The 24647-nt window shown below is 33.2% G+C and overlaps 5 protein-coding genes across 5 annotated transcripts; 2 read left to right on the plus strand and 3 right to left on the minus strand.

Annotated features, from left to right (window-relative positions):
- Positions 1 to 214: 214 nt before the first annotated feature.
- On the plus strand, positions 215 to 1704 carry C922_03195 (hypothetical protein; the record flags this gene model as incomplete). Its single annotated transcript, XM_008818787.1, has 2 exons — positions 215 to 301; positions 586 to 1704. The coding sequence occupies 2 exons, from the start codon at positions 215 to 217 to the stop codon at positions 1702 to 1704; spliced, it is 1206 nt and encodes a 401-aa protein (XP_008817009.1).
- Positions 1705 to 5547: 3843 nt separating this feature from the next.
- On the minus strand, positions 5548 to 6523 carry C922_03196 (hypothetical protein; the record flags this gene model as incomplete). The annotated part of the gene is made up of 2 exons (XM_008818788.1): positions 5548 to 6129; positions 6413 to 6523. 2 exons carry the CDS (start codon positions 6521 to 6523, stop codon positions 5548 to 5550), a joined length of 693 nt encoding a protein of 230 aa, XP_008817010.1.
- A 5299-nt stretch (positions 6524 to 11822) lies between these two features.
- Positions 11823 to 12598, minus strand: C922_03197 (hypothetical protein; the record flags this gene model as incomplete). Its single annotated transcript, XM_008818789.1, has 2 exons — positions 11823 to 12320; positions 12548 to 12598. 2 exons carry the CDS (start codon positions 12596 to 12598, stop codon positions 11823 to 11825), a joined length of 549 nt encoding a protein of 182 aa, XP_008817011.1.
- Positions 12599 to 16272: 3674 nt separating this feature from the next.
- On the minus strand, positions 16273 to 17262 carry C922_03198 (hypothetical protein; the record flags this gene model as incomplete). Its single annotated transcript, XM_008818790.1, has 3 exons — positions 16273 to 16649; positions 16766 to 16931; positions 17119 to 17262. The coding sequence occupies 3 exons, from the start codon at positions 17260 to 17262 to the stop codon at positions 16273 to 16275; spliced, it is 687 nt and encodes a 228-aa protein (XP_008817012.1).
- A 5305-nt stretch (positions 17263 to 22567) lies between these two features.
- C922_03199 (hypothetical protein) lies at positions 22568 to 22768 on the plus strand (the record flags this gene model as incomplete). The annotated part of the gene is made up of 1 exon (XM_008818791.1): positions 22568 to 22768. The coding sequence occupies one exon, from the start codon at positions 22568 to 22570 to the stop codon at positions 22766 to 22768; it is 201 nt and encodes a 66-aa protein (XP_008817013.1).
- Positions 22769 to 24647: the final 1879 nt, after the last annotated feature.

The following is a 24647-nucleotide window of genomic DNA, read 5'->3' on the forward strand; positions in this document are numbered from 1 at the left end:
TTCAATTCGTGAAAATAGAGGTTGGAAATAAATTACATGAATACATAAACGTTTCCTAGAATTTTATAATATATAAACAGAGCGAAAAAATAAAAAAATTTACTTCAGTACATTATACTTTATCCCTAGTCCCTACTAACTATTCACATTTCTAATTTTTTTTTTCTTTCTTGATAGTAAAGTTTCCTTAGAATATTAAAGAAAATGCAAAGAAATGAAGGAACAAAGCAATCAATTTTCTCTTTTTAAAGTCTTCACATACAATGTGTTAATATGGACCTGGAAGTACTATTCTAATGGGGTAATGAATCTCTGTCATTCACATCTAACGAATTAGTGCATTTCTCTCCCCACTCTGCCTTGTTTTTCCATTGATAATACATTTATATGCACGCAGAAATGAGTATTTCCCATTGATATTTGTATACATTCGGATTTGCACCTATACACATAAGTGACTGATTGACATCTGCCCTCCTGCGCATTGTTACGTGGCTAGTATTTTGACTCCTACGCATGCATGTGCTAATATGTGCATCCCCCATACATTATACACTTCTTATACGTATTCTACGCGCCTTACAGACTCCTTCCATCGCTAACTCCTTCGATCCTCAATTCTCACAGAGCACCACTGTATATACTAGGGGTTGTAGGATACTAAGGGGAGAAGCGGATGTGTTCGATCAATGGAAATATGATTCCATCAAGGGAAAACTGTTAGATGTCGAAAACGAAGATGATGACCATTTTGAATCCAGACTAAAATTACTTAGACAAGATGATGATGATAACTTTAGGAACGAATTTAAATCCTTAATGAAAATAGAAAAGTTAGGGAAATCATCCGATATGTTTAGTACTCGAAGCATCTCGAAGGGAAGAAGAGATCCATCAGAATTCAAATACAGCCCAAGCATAGCAGGATCATACTCAGAGATATCTTCGGGTACAACGAGAAGCTTCAGAAGTTCTAGAAGCTCCAAAAGCTCCAGAAGTTCCAGAACCTCCAGAAGCTCCAGAAGTTCTAGAAGCTCACAGAAATATGATGATATTGGCAATTCTAGAGAATCACTCTCATACAATTCATTCTGCGATGATGCATCACACTACACTTATCAAACTGCAGATACATTTACATTAGCAAGCGAAGAGCCTTCTGATGACGAAACTCAAACATCATATGAATCTTTATATGACAGTGAAGAATATATTAATGAAGATCAACCTGATGTAACCTTCAAATGTACTGACTCCTCTGATGACGAATTAGTTAGATATTTCAAAAGAAGAAAATCAAAAAAATCAGAATATGATTACCTTTACTTACCCCAAGAAAGTAAACAAGAAAAATCTCCACAAACATCCCTAAGAAAATTCTTCAAAAAATGTGATGCCATGTACGAAGCCGAACTACTCGAATTCATGTCCACAAAGCAAAGAGATGACATGAATGATGGACAATCTGCTAGAAAAAAATACACCAAACTTGTTAGTCTTCTTTCCCCAATAATCGTAAACATCATCTTGATAATTCTATGTCTAATGACCTCATCACATTATGCTTTGATAGCAGCTGAGACTCTTTTGCTCTTATCAATATATTATGTAGCCCGTAAATGGAAAAAGTGCCGAAGATGGTTCATTCGTTACGGAATCAATAAAAAAATTGCAAGAAGATCAATGAGGCACTACATGGATTAAAAAAAAAAAAAAGAAGAAGAAAAAGAACAACAACAACAAGTGGAAGTATAAGTACAACAAGAAATATTTAAATTGAATAAAATGTATCATATATATAGCCTTGAATATTTCTATAATTTAATAGTACATTACCCCCCAAATGTATATATATATGTACACACACCAATATCAGATTACCACTTAAAAATTATAATCTTCAAAGCCCTTTTTTTTTTTTTTCTTGTTACATTTATGTAAAAGGAAGGAAAGATAAAGATACCTTTATCACTACTTGTCTTTTCCATAAATTTCAAAGATCATTTATAATCGTGACTATACATTTAAATTATTAATCTTCTATAATCGTTGCCGGAACAAGTATGTTTTAAAAGGATTCGCATGTTGCATATATATACTATATGTATTTATATATTAATTTTTTTATGTATGTATATATATTTAGGTACACAAGATTTATGTATATATATTTAGGTATACAAGATTTATGTATATATATTTAGGTATGGAGGTGTATGTATATATCTATATATTTTTATTTACATTTATCCTTATGCCTGATGTTACAACTTTATTAAGTGTTTGTAAGAGAACCTCAAATATTTAAGATTTTTAATTAGATTAACAAGAAAACAACAATTTTGCTATTTGTCTTATTTCTATTTATACTATTCTTTTTACATAATTTATATACATATATTTTTTTTAGAATTACACATGAAAATTCCGAATGATATATAATGTTACAAAATAACACATTGATCTTTTCTACTTTAGTGCACGCAGCGAGCAAATTAGATATTAATAAGACTACATATTAATTAAGAAAAATTTGTTCAGTCAAGCATTAACACCCAGAGCGACAAGGGGCACAACATAAACAAATTGTAACGAAAGCGGAGAAGGGTATCATTCTGCTATGACACCCTACTATATTGTCTTCACAGTTTCACATAGTATATTAGTCATTTAGTAACAATGTGCACTTTCATCTGCAGTGGAGATATAACCTGACCATGTCTGTCATCTTTCAGTTGATACATTTGGACCGTTGGAAAAAGCAGTGCATCATAAAACAGAATGATTCTGATCACTCCAGTAGCAAAAGAGTATTGGTTACCATTTTACCTTAACTCGTTAATTACGGGCATATAAAGGATCTAAACTTTATGCGATACCTACTTATCACCTCTTGCCTCTTCATATTTGATACTCTTATTTTTTAAAGGACCATTCCTGTTTTTTCACGCATCACTAACTCGACAGTGTGCTATTTTCTCTATTGTGCATTTAGGCAAATGAACAGCACATTATAACCTAATACTCATGTGGAAGAACCATCAATTGGTACCTGTGCACCAGTTTTACCCAGACCCCCTCTTCCCTTCTGTCATTTTATAAATTACGTAATTGAAAAAATGAAAGTGCTGCTAGAGGTCTTTGCACTTAGAACTCAACTGTGATAGCTCACTTTCTAGATGTATAAAATTGCGAGAACCGTGTAGCCTACATGATGCAGTGTTATTATGACGTGATACCTAGATAGGGCACCGAATGGAAAATACACATGTGCAATGTTATCACGTTGGCATGTCCTGCTCTTCCTTTGAATTTACCTTCTGGCGAAATAAGCAGGGTCGGGGAGAAATAAAAAGAAAAATGAAAATTGGCACCATTTTTTGATGGAACATTTTAATTATAAAAAATGGTATTCCACGTAGACCATTTTAGACTTGCGGGCTACATGGTTTGCATACGAAAGAAGGGCCTACTAAACAGTGGATTGAATGGCTCCTCGACTAGCAACATAAGCCTAGCGTGATAGCAAGTGAACATCTAAAGGAGGGGAGCAGCTAAACAGTTAAGCAGCTGAGCGAATGGCAGGCTTCGCATAAGCACATCACATTAAGCCACAAATGCTACCTTCCCTTTTTCTTAATCGCACAGGTAGTTTAAACATTTTTAAAATTAACCCAACTGAAATAAATTGACATTGTTTTCGTATCATGCTATCCAAACTACGTTGTTATATGGCAAGGAAATTAGTTTATTAACACTTATATGGAACACATACTCGGACAGAACATATGCGCGCCTCAGCCATTGATATGCCTTACTGTCCTTAATTTCTACACGCGCTTGCCTAATAAGAAAAAAAAGACAAAGTTGAAAACACAACAATTTTGCTAACTCTATTTGGTCAGTCAAAATTTTTTAATGAGGTTTTACTTTGTTCACTGGAACTCATGGATGATATGAGGAGAGATCCAATATTTTGTAAACATTACAGTTTATCCCATCACTTTTTTTATACCAAAAATTACGCAATACGTTGATGTAAAGTAAAAAAAAAGGATCCATTTCGCCAAAAGGACATTCCGGTGAGAGCATAAAGTACTACCGTTACATAAACAGCTAACTATACAAAAAGTACGTTCAAAAAAAAAAAAAAAAACAGATTCCCACTATTGGAGGTGCATATAGACATATACATAGAAGGTGCAGAAAGGGTTACACGGGTAGGACGGAAAAAGCACATTGCACTTGGCGCATAAGTGCTTAAATGTGTGCTTTACCTAGGCCGGCCTCCCCACGACGCATAAATGTGTACATATACACGTGCAGCATCTCACTTCCCCTTTAGTGCTACTAACAACACACACACAAATTAAAGAAAAACAAGAGTGTCCTTTTACACGTATGTCATGAAACAATTAACCGATGCACTGTTGTAAGGAGAAAATTTCAAGATGCTACACAGTAACCAGCTTCATCGCGTTGAAAATAGAACCACGGAGGAGTTTTTCATTTGTGTTACCCATTTTTCAAAGGTTTGTTTTTCCGTACCGTTAGTTGGACCACCCCTTCTCTCTGTTCAGAACTATTGAAAAGAATTATTTCTTAAAAATGAGTTAAAAGTAAAAATAAATAATATATTACAAAATAGCTCCAACGCATGTTCGTGTCCTTAAATGACGAATGAATATTTTTTTGCCCCTCATTCACAGGTGATTATAGAAATCGGACTGTAGCTCTCTCATTTTACCAGGGAGGGGGAGCCCAAAGCGGGGGGGGGGTCGTTTCTCATTGGTAATTTAATTGATACGAATTAATTCATCAATAGGTTATAATCATATAAAATGATATATACATTGGAGGTAATTTCTTCAGTAGATGCGTGTATGTACTTAAAAACATGAGATGCGTATATATATACACGCACATATGCACAAAAGGGAGAAATGTCTTGGGGATCATCATTTAAGCATATGCAGGTGCATGGAAACTAAATAACAAACACGAAAGAAGTAACAAAAAGGGGGAAAATTTATTTTTTCCCTAAACAAGAAGGTATGTATAAATATATATATATTCGTTGATAAACAAAACATGTGTCTGCCGCCCATACTGCTAATATATGAAAAAAAAAAAGAAATTGAAAGCTCAGTATATATATGCATATATAAAAAACATAAAAAGGAATATGAAAACATTTTTCAAAGTTAAAAAGAACACAAATCAGATGTCTGCACTGCCACACCTATAGTAGTTGTTTACTCTATCTACTATGGCATGTATTTGTCTCAAAATTGTGCAGTTATCATCTCAGTTTTAAGAAGACGGAGGCGGAAATTACAGTATCAGCAGCAACAAGAAAATTAGGATTCGGCTAACTTCGTATTTATTTAAGCATGCACATAATTAACAATACGTTGAAAGGAACCTCTACTGGTTGAGTCTTCCGCATTTCTTCCTCCTCCTCACCTCGCACCCTGTATAATTACAATCCACTGTGCATTTTTTATTTGTCGTATACAACAATGTGGGAGGAGCAAAAGAGGTCGTTTATTTTTTACTCCGTTTTTCCTTTTCCTTTTCCTTTTCCTTATTTTTGTTATGTTTTTTCTGCTCTTTCAAACAGTACTTAAGCAACTTGTTAGTAGTTTTTTGGGCATTTTTCTTCATTTTCATTTTCTTTTCCTCACTTGTATCTTTAGCATATGCCTCTATCAAAGAATCTGTCAAATTTTCAAATAAATTTATACAGACTTCCATTTTGAGACTTTCCTCATCACCTTCTTCAAATTTCTTTGCAAATTCCTCCATCTGTCCTTCATGTTGTTTTAGATAATCTGCCACATTTACCTTCTCTGATAATTCTTGAAATATGTTTCCTAGGTGCTCTATTTCTTCTTCGTTAATTTCTTGGCCAAAGTTAGGGCAGGGTGCTTCGTCTTCTGATGGGTATTCACTTTTTTTGCTGCTTTTTTTGGAATGTTTCTTCTTTTTACTTGATTCATCTTTGCTTGTTTTACCGTACGCAAAAGATGCTGATGGTTCTCCTTTTTCCGCTAAGCATCTGTTGTATTGTGCGCTTGACATGGATCCTACGGTAACTTGCCTGTTTGAGCAATCGCCATTGTTACTCTACCGGGGGAGAAGAAAAAAACATTATAGACATAAAACACCTGTATACATGGAATTACTGCATATAAGTATGCACATTAAGTTACATATAATCACCTCCGCGCCTCGGACACCCACTATGTACATTTCTCTATGTAATTTTTTAGCACTACGTGGAGTGGGAATGGGGGAAGCATTCTGCACAAACGCACATGTCGTTTTCTATCTCCCGTTTGTGCTGTTTATACAAATATGTATATGTATGTTCAATCCATGCATATCTTTCATTTTTTTATTTTCTTACAAAAGTAAAAGTGTTTAAGGTCCCAACGAAAACAGAAAATATGGCAAATCTGGTAACAAAAGAAACGCCAAAAGTCTTCTTTCCCGAGTTATTATTCTTTGAGTTGACCATTCTGTATTTAAGGTGAAAGGTTTTATAGTTCGATTTATGTTTGCAAAGCTAAGCACGAGAGAAAGCTTAAAAATCCTCGGCTTTCTATATCTTGTTTTGTTTAAACAAAACTGTCCTTTCAAATTCCAGAAAATTACAATCTGTTATTAAGCTCATATATTAACAGTTAAAAAGAAATAATGATGTAAAAAATTAAAAATTTGGAAAAAATAATTATATTTTATAAAAAAAATAAAAGGAAAAAGTACCATTAAAAAAATACAATTAAAAAATACGATTAAAAAAATCGCTCTAAAAAAAAGAAAAAAATTATATTTCAAATATGCATCGAAATAAATTTTTTATGATTTAAAATGAACTCTATTTTTTCTTCTAACTTCTTTTGTAAAGAAAAAGCAAAGACACCATAAACTTATCCCTTCGTTTCAAAAAACTTCCAGCGCTGAATTTAAATTAAAAACAAAAGAGAGGATTATTTGAAACGAATTTTTGGAATGCAAAATGCAGATAAAAATGCACGAACGCATAACATTACGAGTTTTTATTTCGTCTTTATTTAAAAAGCTTGGCAAGATAGGATACGATGTATAATCATCTGTTGTAATCTTATTTAAAAGTATCGCGCATTACGAACAATTCTGAGCAATTTAAAGGATGAAAGAAAACGAAACTGAACCCAACGTGATTTTTGTCCTAAAAATTTTTTGCTTCATAAAAACGTACAAATGATCTATAAATAATTTGCATGAAAAAGCATGACATGCCAAAATATCGTTTTCTTTCTTTTTTTTTTTTTGTGCTCTATTTTTAGTCCTGAAATGAACACGATTTTGTTTTTTTTTTTTTTTAATTTAAACTTCATTTGATAACTACATTTAGATGGTGCATACAAACCCCAAGTATGTCTATATTTTTACAGAAATATATATCATAATTTTTAGCCCCTTTAAATGAAGAAAAATATCTAATCCCTACATTTCACAAGATGCCAAATTTTTTCATTCATTTTGCAACTCTTTTTATAAGAATTAATAATTAGGACCAAACTTGTACGGCCCCAAAGGTACGCAAAAAAAGAAGAAAAAGTAGAACAAGAACATGCGGATAAAGAATATTAATCCCTAAATCGTGATATCAAAAATAAAATGCATTTAAAAAAAAACACTGTTGCATGTATTTTTGACAAAATTAGAAAGCCTACGTCGTATTCGTAGCTTCCGCGCCGTTCACGGTAACCAATAATTTGTAATTGCTTCACATATAAGGTACGCTAATATGTATTACGAAACAGTTTTTTCTTTACTTCGAATTTTTAGTGCTTCCAATGGTGCTCTCTCCATAGCTGTAGGTTGCAGATTATTTCTATCCATCCCCATTCTTGAATGATAAATCTTCTTTCTTAGCCCACAACATAATGTAGTAGTGCAAAAAAAAATATAGCCATCAAAGCAACTATTATCTCATTTCTAAATAAATAAAAATATTCATATTTTAATAACCGCTATTGCTCATTCTTATTGGGCTCTATTGAGGGAAGAGCTCCGCCTTCGTCTTCACTATTAAGTCAACAGTGCAATTCGCAAATTTGCCTACAAAACGGATATACCACGTTAACAATTAGAAAAACAACTACCAGTGATGTTATTATGATGAATAGAGCTTCCAAAATTAGGGAATTAAAACTTCTCTATATCAATTCATTATCTCCCCTTTTATTTCTCACAAATCGTCTATGTCTCCAAAGCGCTAAAGGAACATTTCACAGAGTAGCATTTTGGAGTTCATCATTTGTCTCTTATATTTCTTCATATTTGGTTTACATTTCTCCAAATGCCCACTCTGTTGCAGGCTCCCTTTTTAGCATATATTTATTTGCACTCGTTCCAGGTGCCCCACCTCTGTAGGTTAAATCTAATCGCTTTTTTTCTTTTTGGGTAGCCACTAACTGTCACCCTTTCAGAAAAAATCAACACAAAAGAAATCCGCATGTAATATTCTGCACGTTGGTATACACCCTATTATGAATCCAGATGATGGCAGAGTTCAGCGATTTTTGCAATTTTAAGGACACTCGTGTTTATATTCGACAAGTAATAAAAGGTATAGCATTACGCAGTATGTAAATACAACAGCTCTCCCGTAAATTGTTGTTCCAAATATAAGTAACATTTTTCTTCCCTATTGATATTAAGAACTTCTTTACCTTATCAATATTGTTATCGGTTCGCCTTAGCATAATATTCCTTGACCAAATTGAAAAAAGTGAATACAAATCATTCTGCGAGAAAATGCTGAACACCTCTTCTATTTCTTCCCATTTCGTATTACTCCTCCTCTGGGTTGGCAACTAATACAACTTCATAAAAGAGAAGAAAACCCACGCAGCAATGGATTCTTTACCTTCCCTGATTGTACTGTGCAAACCATGCTAGGTGAAAGACGAACGACGCTAAATAGGTTGATATCTTCCCATTTTTTATAAAAAGCGTGGAATACATTTACCATGAAAACGCCCAATTTGTATACATATCAAAATCTTTCGTGTAGTGCCATGAAAACATGATAAATGCCATGGTAAAAAAAAAAGGAAAAAAAAAGAAAAAAATGCATTGAATAAACACATCTTTACGTGCAAAGCTGTACTACGTACTCTTACGCAGTTAAATAAAATACATTTGTGCAAGGTAGAATAATATAACAACTCATTCACAAATCGTACAACATATGTGCACATATATTATCGTAAACCATTAATATGGCTACCTATTCATTGCTTATTTTTTAAAAAAAAATGTGCAAAATTGAAAAAGTCACAGGCTCACAAAGGGGCACGATGATAAAAATCGTTTTACTCTTTAACTCATCCGTTCTGCCGATCGGGCATTACTTAATAAGATGTCTTATCTTAGCGGCACAAGCAATACATAGATGTAAACTTATTCCTTCAATTCTTTATTTCCAAAATGTACAAGTATGTGTATCGGGAGCGACCTCACCACCCCTCCCCCACTAAATATGCGCGTAAATGTACCTACACCCATGCAACGGTAGTGGAACGGTAATCCCTTATTCGAAATGACGAATAGGTAAATTTCACCCGGAAGGATAATAAAATAGGGCAGAGTTTTATAGCGTATAAAATCACATACTTCATTTTATATTCCCATTAATGGGAAAGAAGTCACCACTTCGTAACGATAGAGTGGCGATTTTTTATACGTATTAGCCGTAATAAGAAAAGAAACGGGAGAAGCGTACCTATGTAGACACGACGATATTGCACCATGACCTTGGCAACTAAGAAAAAAAAATAAAAAAAACATCCAAGATACTAATATGGGCAGCATATGTGCGTTACACATATGTATACATATTCACACACTCCAGTGAAAAATGGCCTAATTCAGCTTCGCACCGCTTCCCATTTTTTGAAAACCAAAGAAGCTCCAACCGCAAAGTCCAATGTTGTCATAATTATAGGAAATCACAAACTGGGAAACAAGCCTCAAATGGTGGCAATCTAAATGAATACTATCATCACATTTATGAACCTGTTCATTTCTCATATGCTACTTCTATAAATTCGGAATGTACCTACTATATTATCATCCCAACAGTTAAAGCATACTTTGACAAGAAATTAGCGTGTACACCATAATGTAAGGCAAGCGGGATCATTATTGCTCCATAAAAATGAATGACGTCCTCTTATCTTCCCAACAATACCATTTTGTAGTATTCACTATTGAACTCTGCTTGCAAGACATGATCACAATTTGAACAGATAAAATGATAACGTTCGTACACTACATATGCGCATCTGCGTGTGTACTCTACACCCTTCTGCTTTCCTCGCGATGCACAAAATTTCGCTCGAAGGGAGAACATATCCCCCCCTTGATGGATTCCCGACGTGTGCCCTTAAAAAGTATTTTTAATTACAAAACTTTTGTTGTTCATCTGATGTTTTTATAAATAAATATGTGTTATAAATCATTCACATTATACGTCTCATACAATTTAAACCCATGCAAGTATAATGGTGCTGTTTTTTTTTTTTTTTTGCGATTTCCTGTTCACTCTTTAGCCCATAAATAATACATAAAGTTAAAACGTAATTTAAAAAAGTGTAAAAAATAAAAAACTTTATAATAATACATTAATTCTTAAACCCCATCCCGTTGTAATTTTTTATGCAACGATTGTATACACTTATTGGGTACTACATGAGTGCAATACATACGGCGCCACATTAATATGTCTACTGCCAGGTAATTCGCCAGGTCATTGTTTTCCTTCTACCAAGCACCACTGTAATGTAAGTACGTACTTGAAAATATATACAATATACACAGAGGCCTACGTAACATACGTACGTACACAGACATAGATATTTATAAATATTCAAATGGGTTTACATCTTTCCAGACAGACGGGAATTATGTGCCAACAATCTTTGCAGGGCCATATCATTTTTTCCATATTTACGTAGGAGTGATAAAAAAATAATATTATAATGGTAAGGAAGGGGAAGGAGTAAAAAGAACTATACATAATATATTACTGGGGATGATATGAAGGTTTTACTTCAGTTTATATAGCATAATTTCTTTTTCTTTTCTGCATAAACAAATTAAACATATGAGCATGCAATAACGTATCTATATAAATTACAACAAAAAATATAGATCACCAGGAAAAAAAAAAAATACCACACAATGCATACAAGAAACAAAAGGACATATAAATATATACGTGCACATAAACATATATATCAGGATAATGATACACTCTTATAAACATACACATATATACATGTGCCACGCATGTGAAAACTTCATATATCCGCCCATGCATACGGGGAAGAAGACATATATTGGGAGTATGCATATATTTATTTATATATGTATTTCTACGCCTATGTATTAAAACCCCTTTTTATCTCATTTCAATGCAAGCATAAAAAAGAACGCCGCCGTAATCAAGGGGCACTTTTCTTCTTCCCCACTACCCAGCGATGTCGTCCTTATGTGAGATTATTTATTTTCGAAATCATCGCTGCACACAGAAGTAAAATAAATATAAATAAGCATAAGGGTAGATAATGTGTATATATACACAGCACAGCTATCAGAAATCCGCGGAATATATTGTACAGTGTTTAAAAAAATTAGGGAATCCTGGTAAAAAAAAAGACCATCATATCTACGGACTGACTTTTTTTTTTCTTTACTTATAAGATATGTATTATACATATATATAAATACATATATCTTATGTATATATACTGTTTAGCTTCTTAACTGATGTAATGGTTAGTGTACATTAAAATACCAGCAATGGCGGCTAACATTATTAAAGTCTGGGGGTTTGTGTTTCTCAGAAAATATAACCCTATCAACATCGCTGGAATGATAATTATAGCGTTGGACTTCAATTTTTCAGATAACTCCTTATTGAAGTTATTTCTTGGGGATACGTATCTAATGTTGTCGTTGTTGTTGTAATACTCTGGGGCACCACCGTTTCTGTAGACTCCTCCGTGCATTTGTGGGTCGGATCCATATGGGCCCTGGTAGTAGTTATTCCATGGGCCGTTTTGAGAATCTGAGCCTTCTCTGTTGCCATCTTTCTTTTCAGTTGTGTTTTCCCCGTTGACAAATTGGCTTCGTTCACCTTGCGCGCTAAATTCTGGTCTTCCAAATTCTCTGTTCATTTGGGTAAGACATCTTATATTTCCTTTGCCGAAACCTCTCCCAAAGTGATATTCGCTAATTCCGTTGTTACCCGAGATGTACTAAAGGGGGAAGAAAGTGAAGAAAAAAAAAAGAGATACAAAAAATGTAGATTTTGTTGTCTCTCTACGTCCATACGTGTATCATTAACCAAACACTGCTAAATGGTAAAGAGAATCGCCCCCATGGAAGAAACCCTGGAGAAGCACTTTATGACACTCGCCTTAAAAATATGCTACATATATGAACGAAGGCGTAGTGGCCCATTAACATGTGTTTCGTTTCTTACGATGAAGAGGGTAAAAAGGGCAATCTTCACCATGTGGCTAAAGGTATTCATTTTTTCAAGATGATAAAATCTTTGATATGTAGGTAAAAAATTTTGCTGGGTGTCCTGAAGAGTTTGGAGGATATATACCATATAACAGGGGGCTATAATGCCTAAATGTTATTTACATAGATATACAAATAAAATTGTTTTTTATGTCTTCTAATCAATTGATTTGATTCCTAGTGGGATTACTAAATTGTTGCGGAAGCATTCGAAATAGGAGAATCGTCCTTTCCTTGTTAATAATAACTCTAACCGCTTTTACATATTTCGCAGCAAACTAAAAATAGTAAGGGATAAGGAAATGACCATATGTACAAAAGCTGTAATTAGTATGTTTTGCGAAGTAAGAATGAATTAAAGCATGAGTAGGCATTATCTAAAATACATATACATATATTTTATATTCGAAAAAAAATATGCTCTGTACATTATGAAAATAAATTAAACTAGAAAAATTACGTAGTACGTACCTTTTGGCTTTAGAAGATAGATAATATCTCTTATGAAAATAATATTTTTCTTTTTTTATTAGAAAAAATATATTTTACATATAAAAAATATTTTTTTTATAAAAATTGCTAGTTTTTTATCTAATACGTTAAAAAAACTGAAAGAAATTTGTTAATTAAATCGTTTCATGAATAAAAAAAGCGCGATTTGTAATTTTTCCTCTATTTTCTTCTAATTTCTTCTATTTTTTTCTAATTTTTCTTTTCCTCGAAACAGTGTTAGAATGGTAAATTAATTTATAGCAGAGAAGGAAGGTTGAAAAATTAATTCATGAATTTTTTTAATTAAAAAAAAAAAAATAATAAAATAATGATACGAATAAGTAGTAGTAATAAAAAACAATGAATAAAAAAAGATAGGTTAAAACATTTTATGAAGACAATTTTTAAACGAAAAAAATAATTCTTACGCAACGCTGCATAACGCACTTAATATGGAAATATCATTTTTTTCTTTTTTCCCCATTTCGACTATATACGAATTTTTTTTTAAACTACTATTTTTTTTTTCTACGTAAATATTATAATTCTTTTCCTTCTTAGCAGTTTTTCTATAATTTATCATCGCAATGTCGTTAAAATAATATATGGCATATTATTCCGCTTTATAAAAAAATTGGGATGGGAAAATAACTTCTCTCTTACTCCAAATTTTAATTAATTAATGTATAAAACATATGTAAAATAGGTTCTTATACCGTTGCAGCAAATGCAGTGAAAATAGTGGTGAACAAATATTTTATCCGAATGCTATCTTTTAAATATTCCCTAAATATTTCACTTCTTAACAAAAAGGAATAACTAAAATGTAGATTTATGATAACCGCCTTATATTTGTAATTGTGTCCTTCTCAATTACGTCCATAAAGGTGTGATATACTAATACTATCGTTTTCCTATTTTTCTGCCATAAATCTTTTTTTTAAATTTTACGAAAATGCATAATTTTAGAGGGTTAAATTTCAGGTGGAAATAAAGAAAGTTCAAATTTAAAAAAAATTCATGCATGCAAAAATTTTGTATATCAAAATACTTTTCTCACTAATAAAAATATGACACAAAAAAAAAAACAAAAAAAAACGATAATATTATATACCGAATCATTTTATCTTTTAATTTAGTTGAACCAAAATCGATAAATGATGCCTTTTCCGGAGCAGAATGATAAAAAATACACCACTTAAATTGTTTCAATTTTGAGTAATTCCTAAAAGGCGCTTTGCACATTTTATACATCATAAGGGTCGTCACGGTACATATTTATACATATATACTTACATGTGCACGTTCGTATTTTTCCAATAAGTAAAAATAGAAATATAACTCTCCTCTTATTTTAGAATCTCCCTCATCTCGCGCGTACTTGCCATATACCACAAAAAGTATAATTCTTATGAGTACTTTTAATATACGAATCTTTTCTGTAGTAATTTATAAATATGAAAAATGTTCTTAACTTGTGAGCCATTACAATTTTATTATCCTTACAGTTGATGAACATCCGAAAAGAAAGTTATCCTGGCGTTTTACAAAACTGCCTTTTTTGTATGCTGAAGAAATGCTAGCTTCACAAAAAAAAGTAGCAGCTCATTTTTATGAATTAAAGAAGCCGCTACTTTGTTATAAGTGTTATTGTCCACCTTATTATGCCACCTTTTATTTTTCACAATTTTTATGGTCCAAGATTCACGAAGTGATCAGAAGTTGTGTGAATGAAACGGAAAAATAAATGCCCCTATGGGTACATGTCTGTATTCCTACCCTGCGAAACACCACAGGTATATGTAGTATGGTCGAAAAGAATCGATACTAATAAATCGTTCCATTAAATCTCCCATGAGGGCTTCTACACCTTTGAATCACGTCCAATAGAAAATTCGTTGTGTTTGCACACCCTTTTTTATATTTCTAAAAATTACTTGTCTTTTGTTTCTTTTTTTAAAATAACGTTATCTAAGAAGGCAAGTAAAGACGCCCCTCCTAGCGTAAAAAAAAAAGAAAAAAAAAATGTTAATATGCTCCACACATGCACGATTATTCCGTTCCATTTTGGTAATATGTTCATCAGCTTACATTTAATTAATTCATGGAACTTTCTAGGTGCATCTGCACGTTTTTTTTTTTTTGATTTTATTTTTTTTCTTATTCCATTTTACTTAAAATCTCATCCGTGTACACTGCAAACCTAAGGTTGTATGAACTTCCAAATGGTAATATTTAAGAATAAACGAAATTTCAGAAAGTCAAGTACATTTTTTGTGCCACTCCCGATAGGTTCACATTGTGCCCCATTCAAAAAATGATCTTGCCATTTTATTTATGGCCATTTAATTCCAAGTTCCTTCTAAACCTCAAAAGCAGAAAAATATCGTCAATTTTTTTTCTCTGATTATTTTAAACAACAATGACAAAGTTTCCGCATAAATTATTCTTTAAAGTGCACTTTTCTCATATGAACGAACAATCCAGTGACCACCACAACTGGCCTTCTTTTCATATTCTACAAGGTCTGCGTGAATGAAAGAAGTACAGATATATGGCTAAGGTGAGCATCCTTTTTCTGTTCTATCGTAATCAAACTATTTTTTAAAGTTAATTCAAAATAAATGTGAAAAAAAAAATGAAATTTTACCTATCAATTAATCAAAGTGAAATTCAAAAAAGAAAACAAATTATCCACATATCTGAATTAATAAAAAAAAAGTATAATAACCTTCTTAATCATTTTTTCATATTAAGCAATGCCGAAAAATTGGACAAGAATAAATATACATGCAAATTTTTTGAAAAAACAAAATTACGAAATTTTGTGCTTGAAATAAAAAATGCACCTCTTCTGCATTTATGTAATGTTGGCACTATACCGGAAGTATCAAATAAGATATATATTATATAACAGAAAAAATTTCTAAAAAAATTGCCACCTCCAATGACTGAAGGTATCTTATGTAACAAATCAAAATTTCTACTATAATGGACTTGTATCACGTAAAAAAAAAAAAATTAACAAAATATTAAACCTGTTTTATTTTCCTTCTTTAGCTACCCCTATGCGTAAAGCAAAAATTTATTCTTTCGGCAAAAATCAGTCTCAAACAGCTGCTTTTAACGCCTAGTCGCTCCTTTTCAAGCCAAGTGGTGCGTATTTCTTTACACCTATTTTTTGAATAGTTATCGGAATACCAAGGACACTACATATCCTATCACCACTCCTATTGCTACTTGGATTCCAGAGGCCATTGCACAAATAGCAGCCAAAAGAGCCGCAACAATGTAGTGGTGTTTCTTGAGGAATCTAAACACTCTCTTATGAAACTTTTCTTTTCTCTTTCTATATCTACACTGCCTCATGAAATTCTCCTCATATTCCATAGTGTCCATCGTGGTCTCTCCCATTACATTGCTTCCGTAGACGTCATCTCTGGATAATTTCCTTTTCTTTCCGGACACATGTTCTTCTTCGGGTATTTGGACATCGCCATCAAGGGTACTGCATAGGGGAACGTTTCCACTAGTTCCAGATTTGTCTAGTTCGTTTTCGCTGCCACCTACATGTGAGGAAATATTCTTATTATTAGAAGTTCTAGCAGCAGGAAAAACAGGATTATAAGAAGAGAAGGAAGCAGAAGCAGCAGTGCTAGCATTGCCAGCCTCTTATTTTCACTTTTTCCACTTTTTTTCCGATACTTACCAGATGCTAAGCTGTTCCATGAAGCTTCCTCCTCGCTGGATACGGAGAGGCTTACAGTACTGTCATAAAAATCATCCATTAACAGTCTTTCAGCCACCTTGACTCCATTTCCTGAGCTCTTTTGCACAGATCCGGAGAACTGCGTACAGAAAGGCATAAAAAAAAAGGCCATATAAATGGACGTGAGCAAGGCTCTCCGTAAAAAATTATAGAACATTTTCATCCGCGCAGAACGCGCGAAGTGATGTAAAAGAGGAGTATCTCAACAAAATACGCAAAGCGTACTCGCGCAGTTGGTATGATAACTAATTTCCTACTCCACTTACACTTTCGTTGAAACATTGGATGGCCAAAATTACTAAAATAAGGACGAAAACTTTGAGAAAAAAGTTGACTTTATTTAAACTTCCCGTACTTCCATTGCTGAATCCATGGGATCCCCTGGAGCAGTTATTCTTATTATCAACCATTTTGGAAAATTAGAATATTAAATGGGATACATATGGGTAATTTTTATTTCCTAATTTGGAAAAAAAAAAAAAAGAAAAATTTTATATACTCGAAAAAGGGAAACTTTCAAAAGGTATATTTCCTTATGTAACACGGTCATTTATTGAGTTAAATAAATTTATCAATAATATGGACTATTTATCCCATGTTATACATTGAATAAAATACATCACAAAAAAGGGATAATTTCTATTTTTTTCTGAAAGATAGCGCAAAACGAAGCATCTATCATTATATTTCTTTCTCTTTATATCTTTGTATTTTACCTTAAAAATTAGAAAAATTTGCCAAGATTAAATTATAACAAATTTTTCTATAATAGTAAAAGATTCTCAGAAAAATTTATTCGTTTATTGGTTTATTCGTCGTCTATTCCATTATTTTATTTTTTATCATATTTTTCTCTTATCATAATTTAACCTGCGAGCTATTTATACTCTCCGAGGGGTTACAAAGAAATGAACTACAAACAAATTGTAAACAAAAAGCTACATGCAATAATAGCCATATGTAATGTACCAGTGAATTTCCCACGTGTCAAGACCAAGTTCAAGTGAGTAACAGTATGGAAAAAGTAAGCAATATGAAAAAATAACGATATATTCGACTAAAAAAGGGGAAATACAGCCATTGTACAAAACATAACATATAGTATACTTATGCGGGCACGCCGCGCAAGTATAAAAGAACTACGCCGCTATTTATTATTTGCTTAACTTCCAATTAATTGCTTAAAACGCCTTTTTCGTATATGAAGAAAGTAATACATGTTTGTAATCCGGCTCGCACATTTTTAACTTTAATTATTATTTGTTCAAATAATTTAATTCAACATAATTATGCATCTAGACTGCATGTTGCTTTTCTTTTTCGATGTCCTCATTCAAAAAATAACCTGTCTTGCAATGCCCGCATAGAACCCAGTGGTAGCAAGTTACATGTATAGCATTTATTATTCTAATGCAAGAAACTTGTATGTACGGTTTACTTAGTGCGCATGCGCCACCGCAAGAGTTGTTTACTGAAGGGAGGGTGCCCTTCACATTTGTGTCATTACGACATTATGTTCCGCGATCTTGTGATATATTTTCTCAGAATGTTGACCATAATATTCGTGCTATTTTTCCAGCGTTTCTGCTTTTAGATAACTACTTCTTTTCCACCCTCTTTTATAATGACTAGTTCACATTTTTGGCAATAATTTGCATTTTCAATAAGCGAGTGTTCTATCTCGTATGGCTTATTATAAAGATGGAAGGGTGTCAGGCATTTCAGTCGATAGAAAAATGGCCATGAACAGAAAGTCCTTTCTCCTTCTTTTTGCTATTCTTATTTTATTATATACATGCAAATGCGAAAATAAGAAAAAATCCTATTTGTTCAGTAAAAAGAGCTAATAGGTGGCAGCTTAGGGAAGAAACAAATCGCCTAATTTAGCAAATGAATGCCGGCGATGGGTTGAGAAAAAGGGAAAAAAGTGCTCTCAAAGTAGGCAAACCCTGCGTCACCCCACTTGCCCCGAGAAGAACTCTAAATGGGTAGCTCTTCTGAAGGGGGCACTGAACAGCGCTATTTTATTTTAACCTCCTAATAAAATAAACAGTTTAACCTGTTCTGTCTTGCACCGTGACTAAATATATGGATGGATAAATCTGCTCAAAATTGAAAACACGGGTTTGAAGTAGGTTTTTCAATTTACTTGTTTGTATTAACTCCGCGCCTTCTCACGCTTCAAACAAAGTGAAAAGAAAAAAAATTGTCTAAGTTCGTCTCCATTTTATTAACAAACGCTACGTAAACTGCTAAACGAACTATATATAGAATTCGCAACAATTCCGCAAGGTCCAAATATACCCTCCCACTCACAGCACGTGAATGCTGCAGGAAGTATACACGCATACTCATCGTCTTAACATTATGGTTCTGTTTAAACGATGCTGGATTCTACGTATGTGTCTGTGTACGCTGCGTACGTTTGGTGAGTCCTTTGCGAATAATGTCAATGTAGGTGGTGCTCAGATGCAGAGTAAAAATTTCGTTCGAAACCGTAAAGCATATCCTTGTCCATGTTGGGGAAAAAAAACACACATGTCGTCCACACATGTATCCCAGACTGCGATATGCTGACAGGCGGACGGTGCACGAAAAATCCATCTCTTCTCGAATTGTGCCCTTCGAAGGAGTGCATTTGAAGACACTTACTCTACATGTTTACTTACTACTCTTTATTGCGCATATAAAAATTACTTCCTTCAAACGTCCATATTAGTTGCGTTACTTATCGAAGAGCAGAAACAGTGGCACTTCCCACTTTCCTGTAAACTATATTTTTAAATCTTCTCATATGCATGTGCAACAAAAAGGCATGTTTGCAACGTAACCCCGCTGACTTACCCTTTTTCACATACAAACTTTGAACTCCTTTCTTTGATTTTGCACGAACGTGATATGTGTCAGTAAACACAAAATAAATGAAGCGAAGAGGCATTGCTGATACCATCTCCACCATTATTAAAACAACGTTTAGATGATTTGCTAGTTTGCTTAAAATTTTAAGTTACATTTTATTTCCGAATGGTGATATATTTTTTTTTTTTTTTTTTTCCTGACTGGAAGAATGCTAAAGTTGCATTTGAGCTATTTCCTGAATTGTCTACAACCTCGAGTGACCACTTAAATTGCATCGCAAAATGGACCATAGGGGGATTCCCAAGCAGCCCACTGTTTATCATTAACCTTATGCGCATTTATCCTACTTTGTAAAACTGATTCTTCAGCGCTGTTAAATTGTACGATTGACTCAAACCGATGGAGCGCTTTACATTTTAGTCAACCCTAATGATTGGTGCGTACAACCCGTTCGTGCTTCCCCTTTTCATTTTTGAAAAAAAAAAAATAATGGCAAATGTTGTTAAGCTTCATAAGCATAGCAGACTATCCATGCCGGTGCCAAACTGCATAATGGGTGATTTTTTATCGCCATTTTGTCGGAAGACACCTAATGTTCATTCCCCAATTTTTTGGCAGCGCCCAAGATAGTTATTCTGCAATGAACTGCACTGAAATGGACAAATGTTAAAAAGATTACATTTTTTTTCACCCCATAGTTGCAATGAAAGTTATATCCATATGACATAGCAGCGACGTAAGAATGTACGCAATAATTACACTACCACCGCCAGGAGCAATAACTTTCTACATTACTCTGTTCCATACCCTGCAAACAAACTTCCCCTTTGATGAGGGCATAAAACATGCGACTGAAATTTTCTCTTAAAAGGAGTCGATGCAATAATGACAAAGAAACACGTCTCACATTTTAGTTGTACCATTTTTCTAGCGAACAGTCACTAGAAATATTTTTATGATAAATGAACCGTAGAGGCATTTTAACTTAGGAGGGTAGCCAATGTAGGGTAGCCTCACAGTGTACATGTGTAAGTAAGTCGTGCCGCCTCACAGAGCCTTTTTTTTCCCCCTTTGTACATGCACTGAAAAAATTAAAATGTTTAATATAACCGTATTGTGCAGGTCCACACGTCGTGGCATGGGCCGAGAAAAATAACATAACAAAATATAGTGCGGATAATGAAGGAAGCCAAAACGGTAACTTCACATTACTACTTCATATGTCAAAATTTTGTACTTCGAAATTTCACCTATTCGACAAGGTAAATATTTGTTGATCTAAATTTAGCACATTTCTTTTGTTAAGTAATAAAAAAATGGGGGAACCATTTGGGGGCAAAGGAATTTTTTATTTCAGTTCACATGAAAGTAAAATACCCCTTTTGTGTCTGCTTAACAAAGGAACAAAAGATCAAATTATTAACATACAAAAATATGTTGCTATAATGCAAATTTGTTCTTTTTTTTTTCTTTACCACATGCTTTCAGCAGCTTGTTGTTCTTAATTATATATTTTTTCGTGAAACACATTTTCTACAAAGTAAGCAAGAAAAAAAAAAAAGAGCATTTGTCTGGGACGGAGCCAATAGCAAAATATAGGTAATATAATATTATGCATATTTATAGATCACTTTTATCTTTACATGTTCCATCTATCCTCGATTATTTTTTATCTTTTTCTTTTTTTACAATGTATTTTTATTTTATTTATTTTCATGTACCACCGAGATTTGCTCCTTTCATACATATTTTTTTTTTTGCATATCTTACAAATTAGCTCAGACATAGAATTTTTGAATTCAAGTGTGCATCATCGTAGATGACAATTCCCGCACTCATTTATACTTTATGTTTGTCAAAAAAAATATCTCTGAAGAATTGGTTTTAGCTGTAATATATTTATTTATTATGCATACAAATATACGTTTGCGTTGAATACGTATAACGTGAACGTCGTTATATATGTAATATATACATTATCCCTCTTGGTTATTTTTGTGTGCAAAAATGAGAAAAAAAGGGTTTCTTTGAACTTTTTCCTTAAAGAATTACAAAGTATTTTCTTCGCATTTTGTTTTTTTTCCTTTTTTTTCCTTTTTTCGGGTAAAATAACGATAAAATTAAAATCGGAATAACAATTGCTATTATAAACACTGTTTTAAAATTGCCGTTTATGATTGCCGCGCGATTATGCATTATTATAATTTTTTAAAACTTTTATTTTAGAACTATTGTTTGAAATAATTATTTTCTCTCTTTTATATTTCGCACTGCATAATTTAGCGCTTCCCGTTTGGTGGCCGTTTTGCTAAAAAAAAAAAAAAACGTATCGCAAGAATAAAATATTTTTTATGTCGAATTGAAAAATAGAAAATAACCCATTAGAAAAAATATTGACCAATAAAAAAAGAACTCATAAATATGGACAAGATCACTATTCTAAAAGTTTCAAGAATTTTATTATTTGTTATATTATACAAATACTTTTCGCTAATTTATGCGTTTTTTACTTTTTTTATTTTTATTTCTTTTTTTTTTTTTTGCCTACGGAATAAAAAAAAAAATAGTATTTTGAAAATATTAATTAATTCCGAAATAAGCAATATTTTTTTTGATATATAACAAAAAAGGCGCATTTAAAAAAATTAATTCTGCATTATCATTTTACGCTTACCCGTTTGTAAACCTAATCACTATTTCGACGAAGAAGACTTTTTTTTATTATAAGCAAAACATAAAAACAAAATTCAGTTAGCGAAGATTAACGCAGCGTCGTACATCAGTTTACCACCTCTCAAACGTAGCATACGGAAACTTACTATTAATATATACGTACATATTATATAACATCACAAAATGGCAACCGCCCCGCAAGAAATCAACATTGGCAGCTATGGCCCCCAAATCGAGACCATGATTAGGGAAGCCTTTAAAGCGTGTGTAACTGAATCACAAAAAGCATGCCAACGTAACTACGTTCCAGCCGTCGTGATGGCCGTGCTGATTTTTAACGCCCTTGTGTTTATTGGCAACAAGCTAGGAAGAAAAGTAATATAAAAAATGAGTGATTACAATGGAGTGAACAAAACTGTGGGGTGCCTGCCTACACATGCTTGTTTCTACGCTTTGCATTCCCCAGCCCTGTTCATGCTCATTCGTTATATAGTCAGTTGCGAACCCCCTTGTTCATTCCGTCGCGTCTGGTCCTCGCGTTCCCTACCCACATGTTTTTGTGCATTTACCTCATGATATAATTCAATTTTTTTCCTCAAGTTTCTAATTTCCCTCTAGGCTTATCTATGGAAGGTAGAATCCAGCGGATCCATTTAATTAAAAAGGATGCAGATGTAGCAGGGCTGGTCAGCCCCCTGGAAAAGCACAAAAATAGGTATCATACCAGAAAAAGAGGCCCCTTCTGTCTCGGAGAAGGAAGAGAAAATTGGGGTAGTATGCGCAACTGTATACAACGCTGTATGTTATTGTAAATAGTTTCAAGGTATTCCAAGTGGGCGCTATGTATAGCGGTGAACATAAAATATGCCTCTAACCATGTCACTATTGATGCCAGATCAACACTGCTGTTGATGATAACGCTTATAGACTTAGGATTGAAATTTATCCTCACCCCCCATTCTGTAATTCAATTTTAACCCTTTGAGTACATTCCTCTCTCGCCCCCTTCCGTTAAACAACTTTTTGTATGCCTCCTCCGTAGCTAGAAGAAACAAGCCATTCGTAAGATGTTTTTTTTTTTTTATAACCTCTTCAATGCAGATGTATCTACCTACTCACGCGTAACTGTGTGTATACTTTATCGTTAACGAGAAATGTATAATCAGAAGAACCAGATGTTTCTTCATGAATCCCTGATACAGAAGAAAACAAAGTCCTTCCTATGTGCTTCTTGGGCGCGTTCAAATTCTGGCCATGATGTATATATACATTCCACTACTCCTCATCGTAATTAAGAAGGGAATATTAATACCTTGTCATAATTAAAATTTTCCTTGATGCTTTTTATTGCAAGAATCTTATTCATTACTATAATCCCAAAGAAGCGACACCTTCATGTGAAAATATGCGCGTGCGTATGTGGATGCATCTCCCTTATAAACGTTTATGCAAAAAAAAAAAAAAGATACACTTACTCTGCAGTGGTGTGTTTCATCGTGCCCATGGCGTGCATTCTATTTGATTGCCATTTTCTTAAACAGAAATTTTTTTAATGAGAACTTAATGTGCAATTTACAAAAAAATAACTGAATGGCAATTTTATTACAACTTTTTTTTTTATGCGAAATTATATATGCTGTGATATATTTTCCCCGTCACATTCCTTGTGTATGTCTATAGCCTATGCACTTGTATTATGCTGTCTTTGTTTCTTGGAGACTCCTTTATACAAAGTGTACTTTATTTTTGTGTAGTCCTTCACTTATATATATCATGACAATTTGTTTTAAATTTAAGCGATTATTTTTTTTTTATATTTGCATTTCATCATTTCTGACCTAAGTTACAGCAATGTCGTCTGGACTTTATTGATATTTTACTACATCGCCTTTTCAAAATTTCACCACTTATCGCTTATACTTCACCCATCTTTTGATTCCCCCTCCATATTGCGTAGACATTGCACCTTTTTTTTTTTATATTTTCCCTATTTTTTAAAACCACTCTCATTTTATGTACCTTTCTTTTTATTTATTTGACAAGCCTTATCCTTTTACAATTAATTTCTTATTTTGTAAAGCACAAAATATTTCGAACACGTGTTGCACACATTTATGTTTAGGAGACGTTCTCATAAATGTCACAATTAGAGAAAGGGAGAATACACTGGAAAGGAAAAAATGGTGAAACAGTTTTATTCACACGTAAAACGTTTCCTACATCGTCTCAATTTTTTTCCATTTAATCATAATGCTACGGAAGA

This window comes from Plasmodium inui, assembly GCF_000524495.1.
Source record: "Plasmodium inui San Antonio 1 unplaced genomic scaffold supercont1.13, whole genome shotgun sequence".
NCBI lineage: Eukaryota > Apicomplexa > Aconoidasida > Haemosporida > Plasmodiidae > Plasmodium > Plasmodium inui.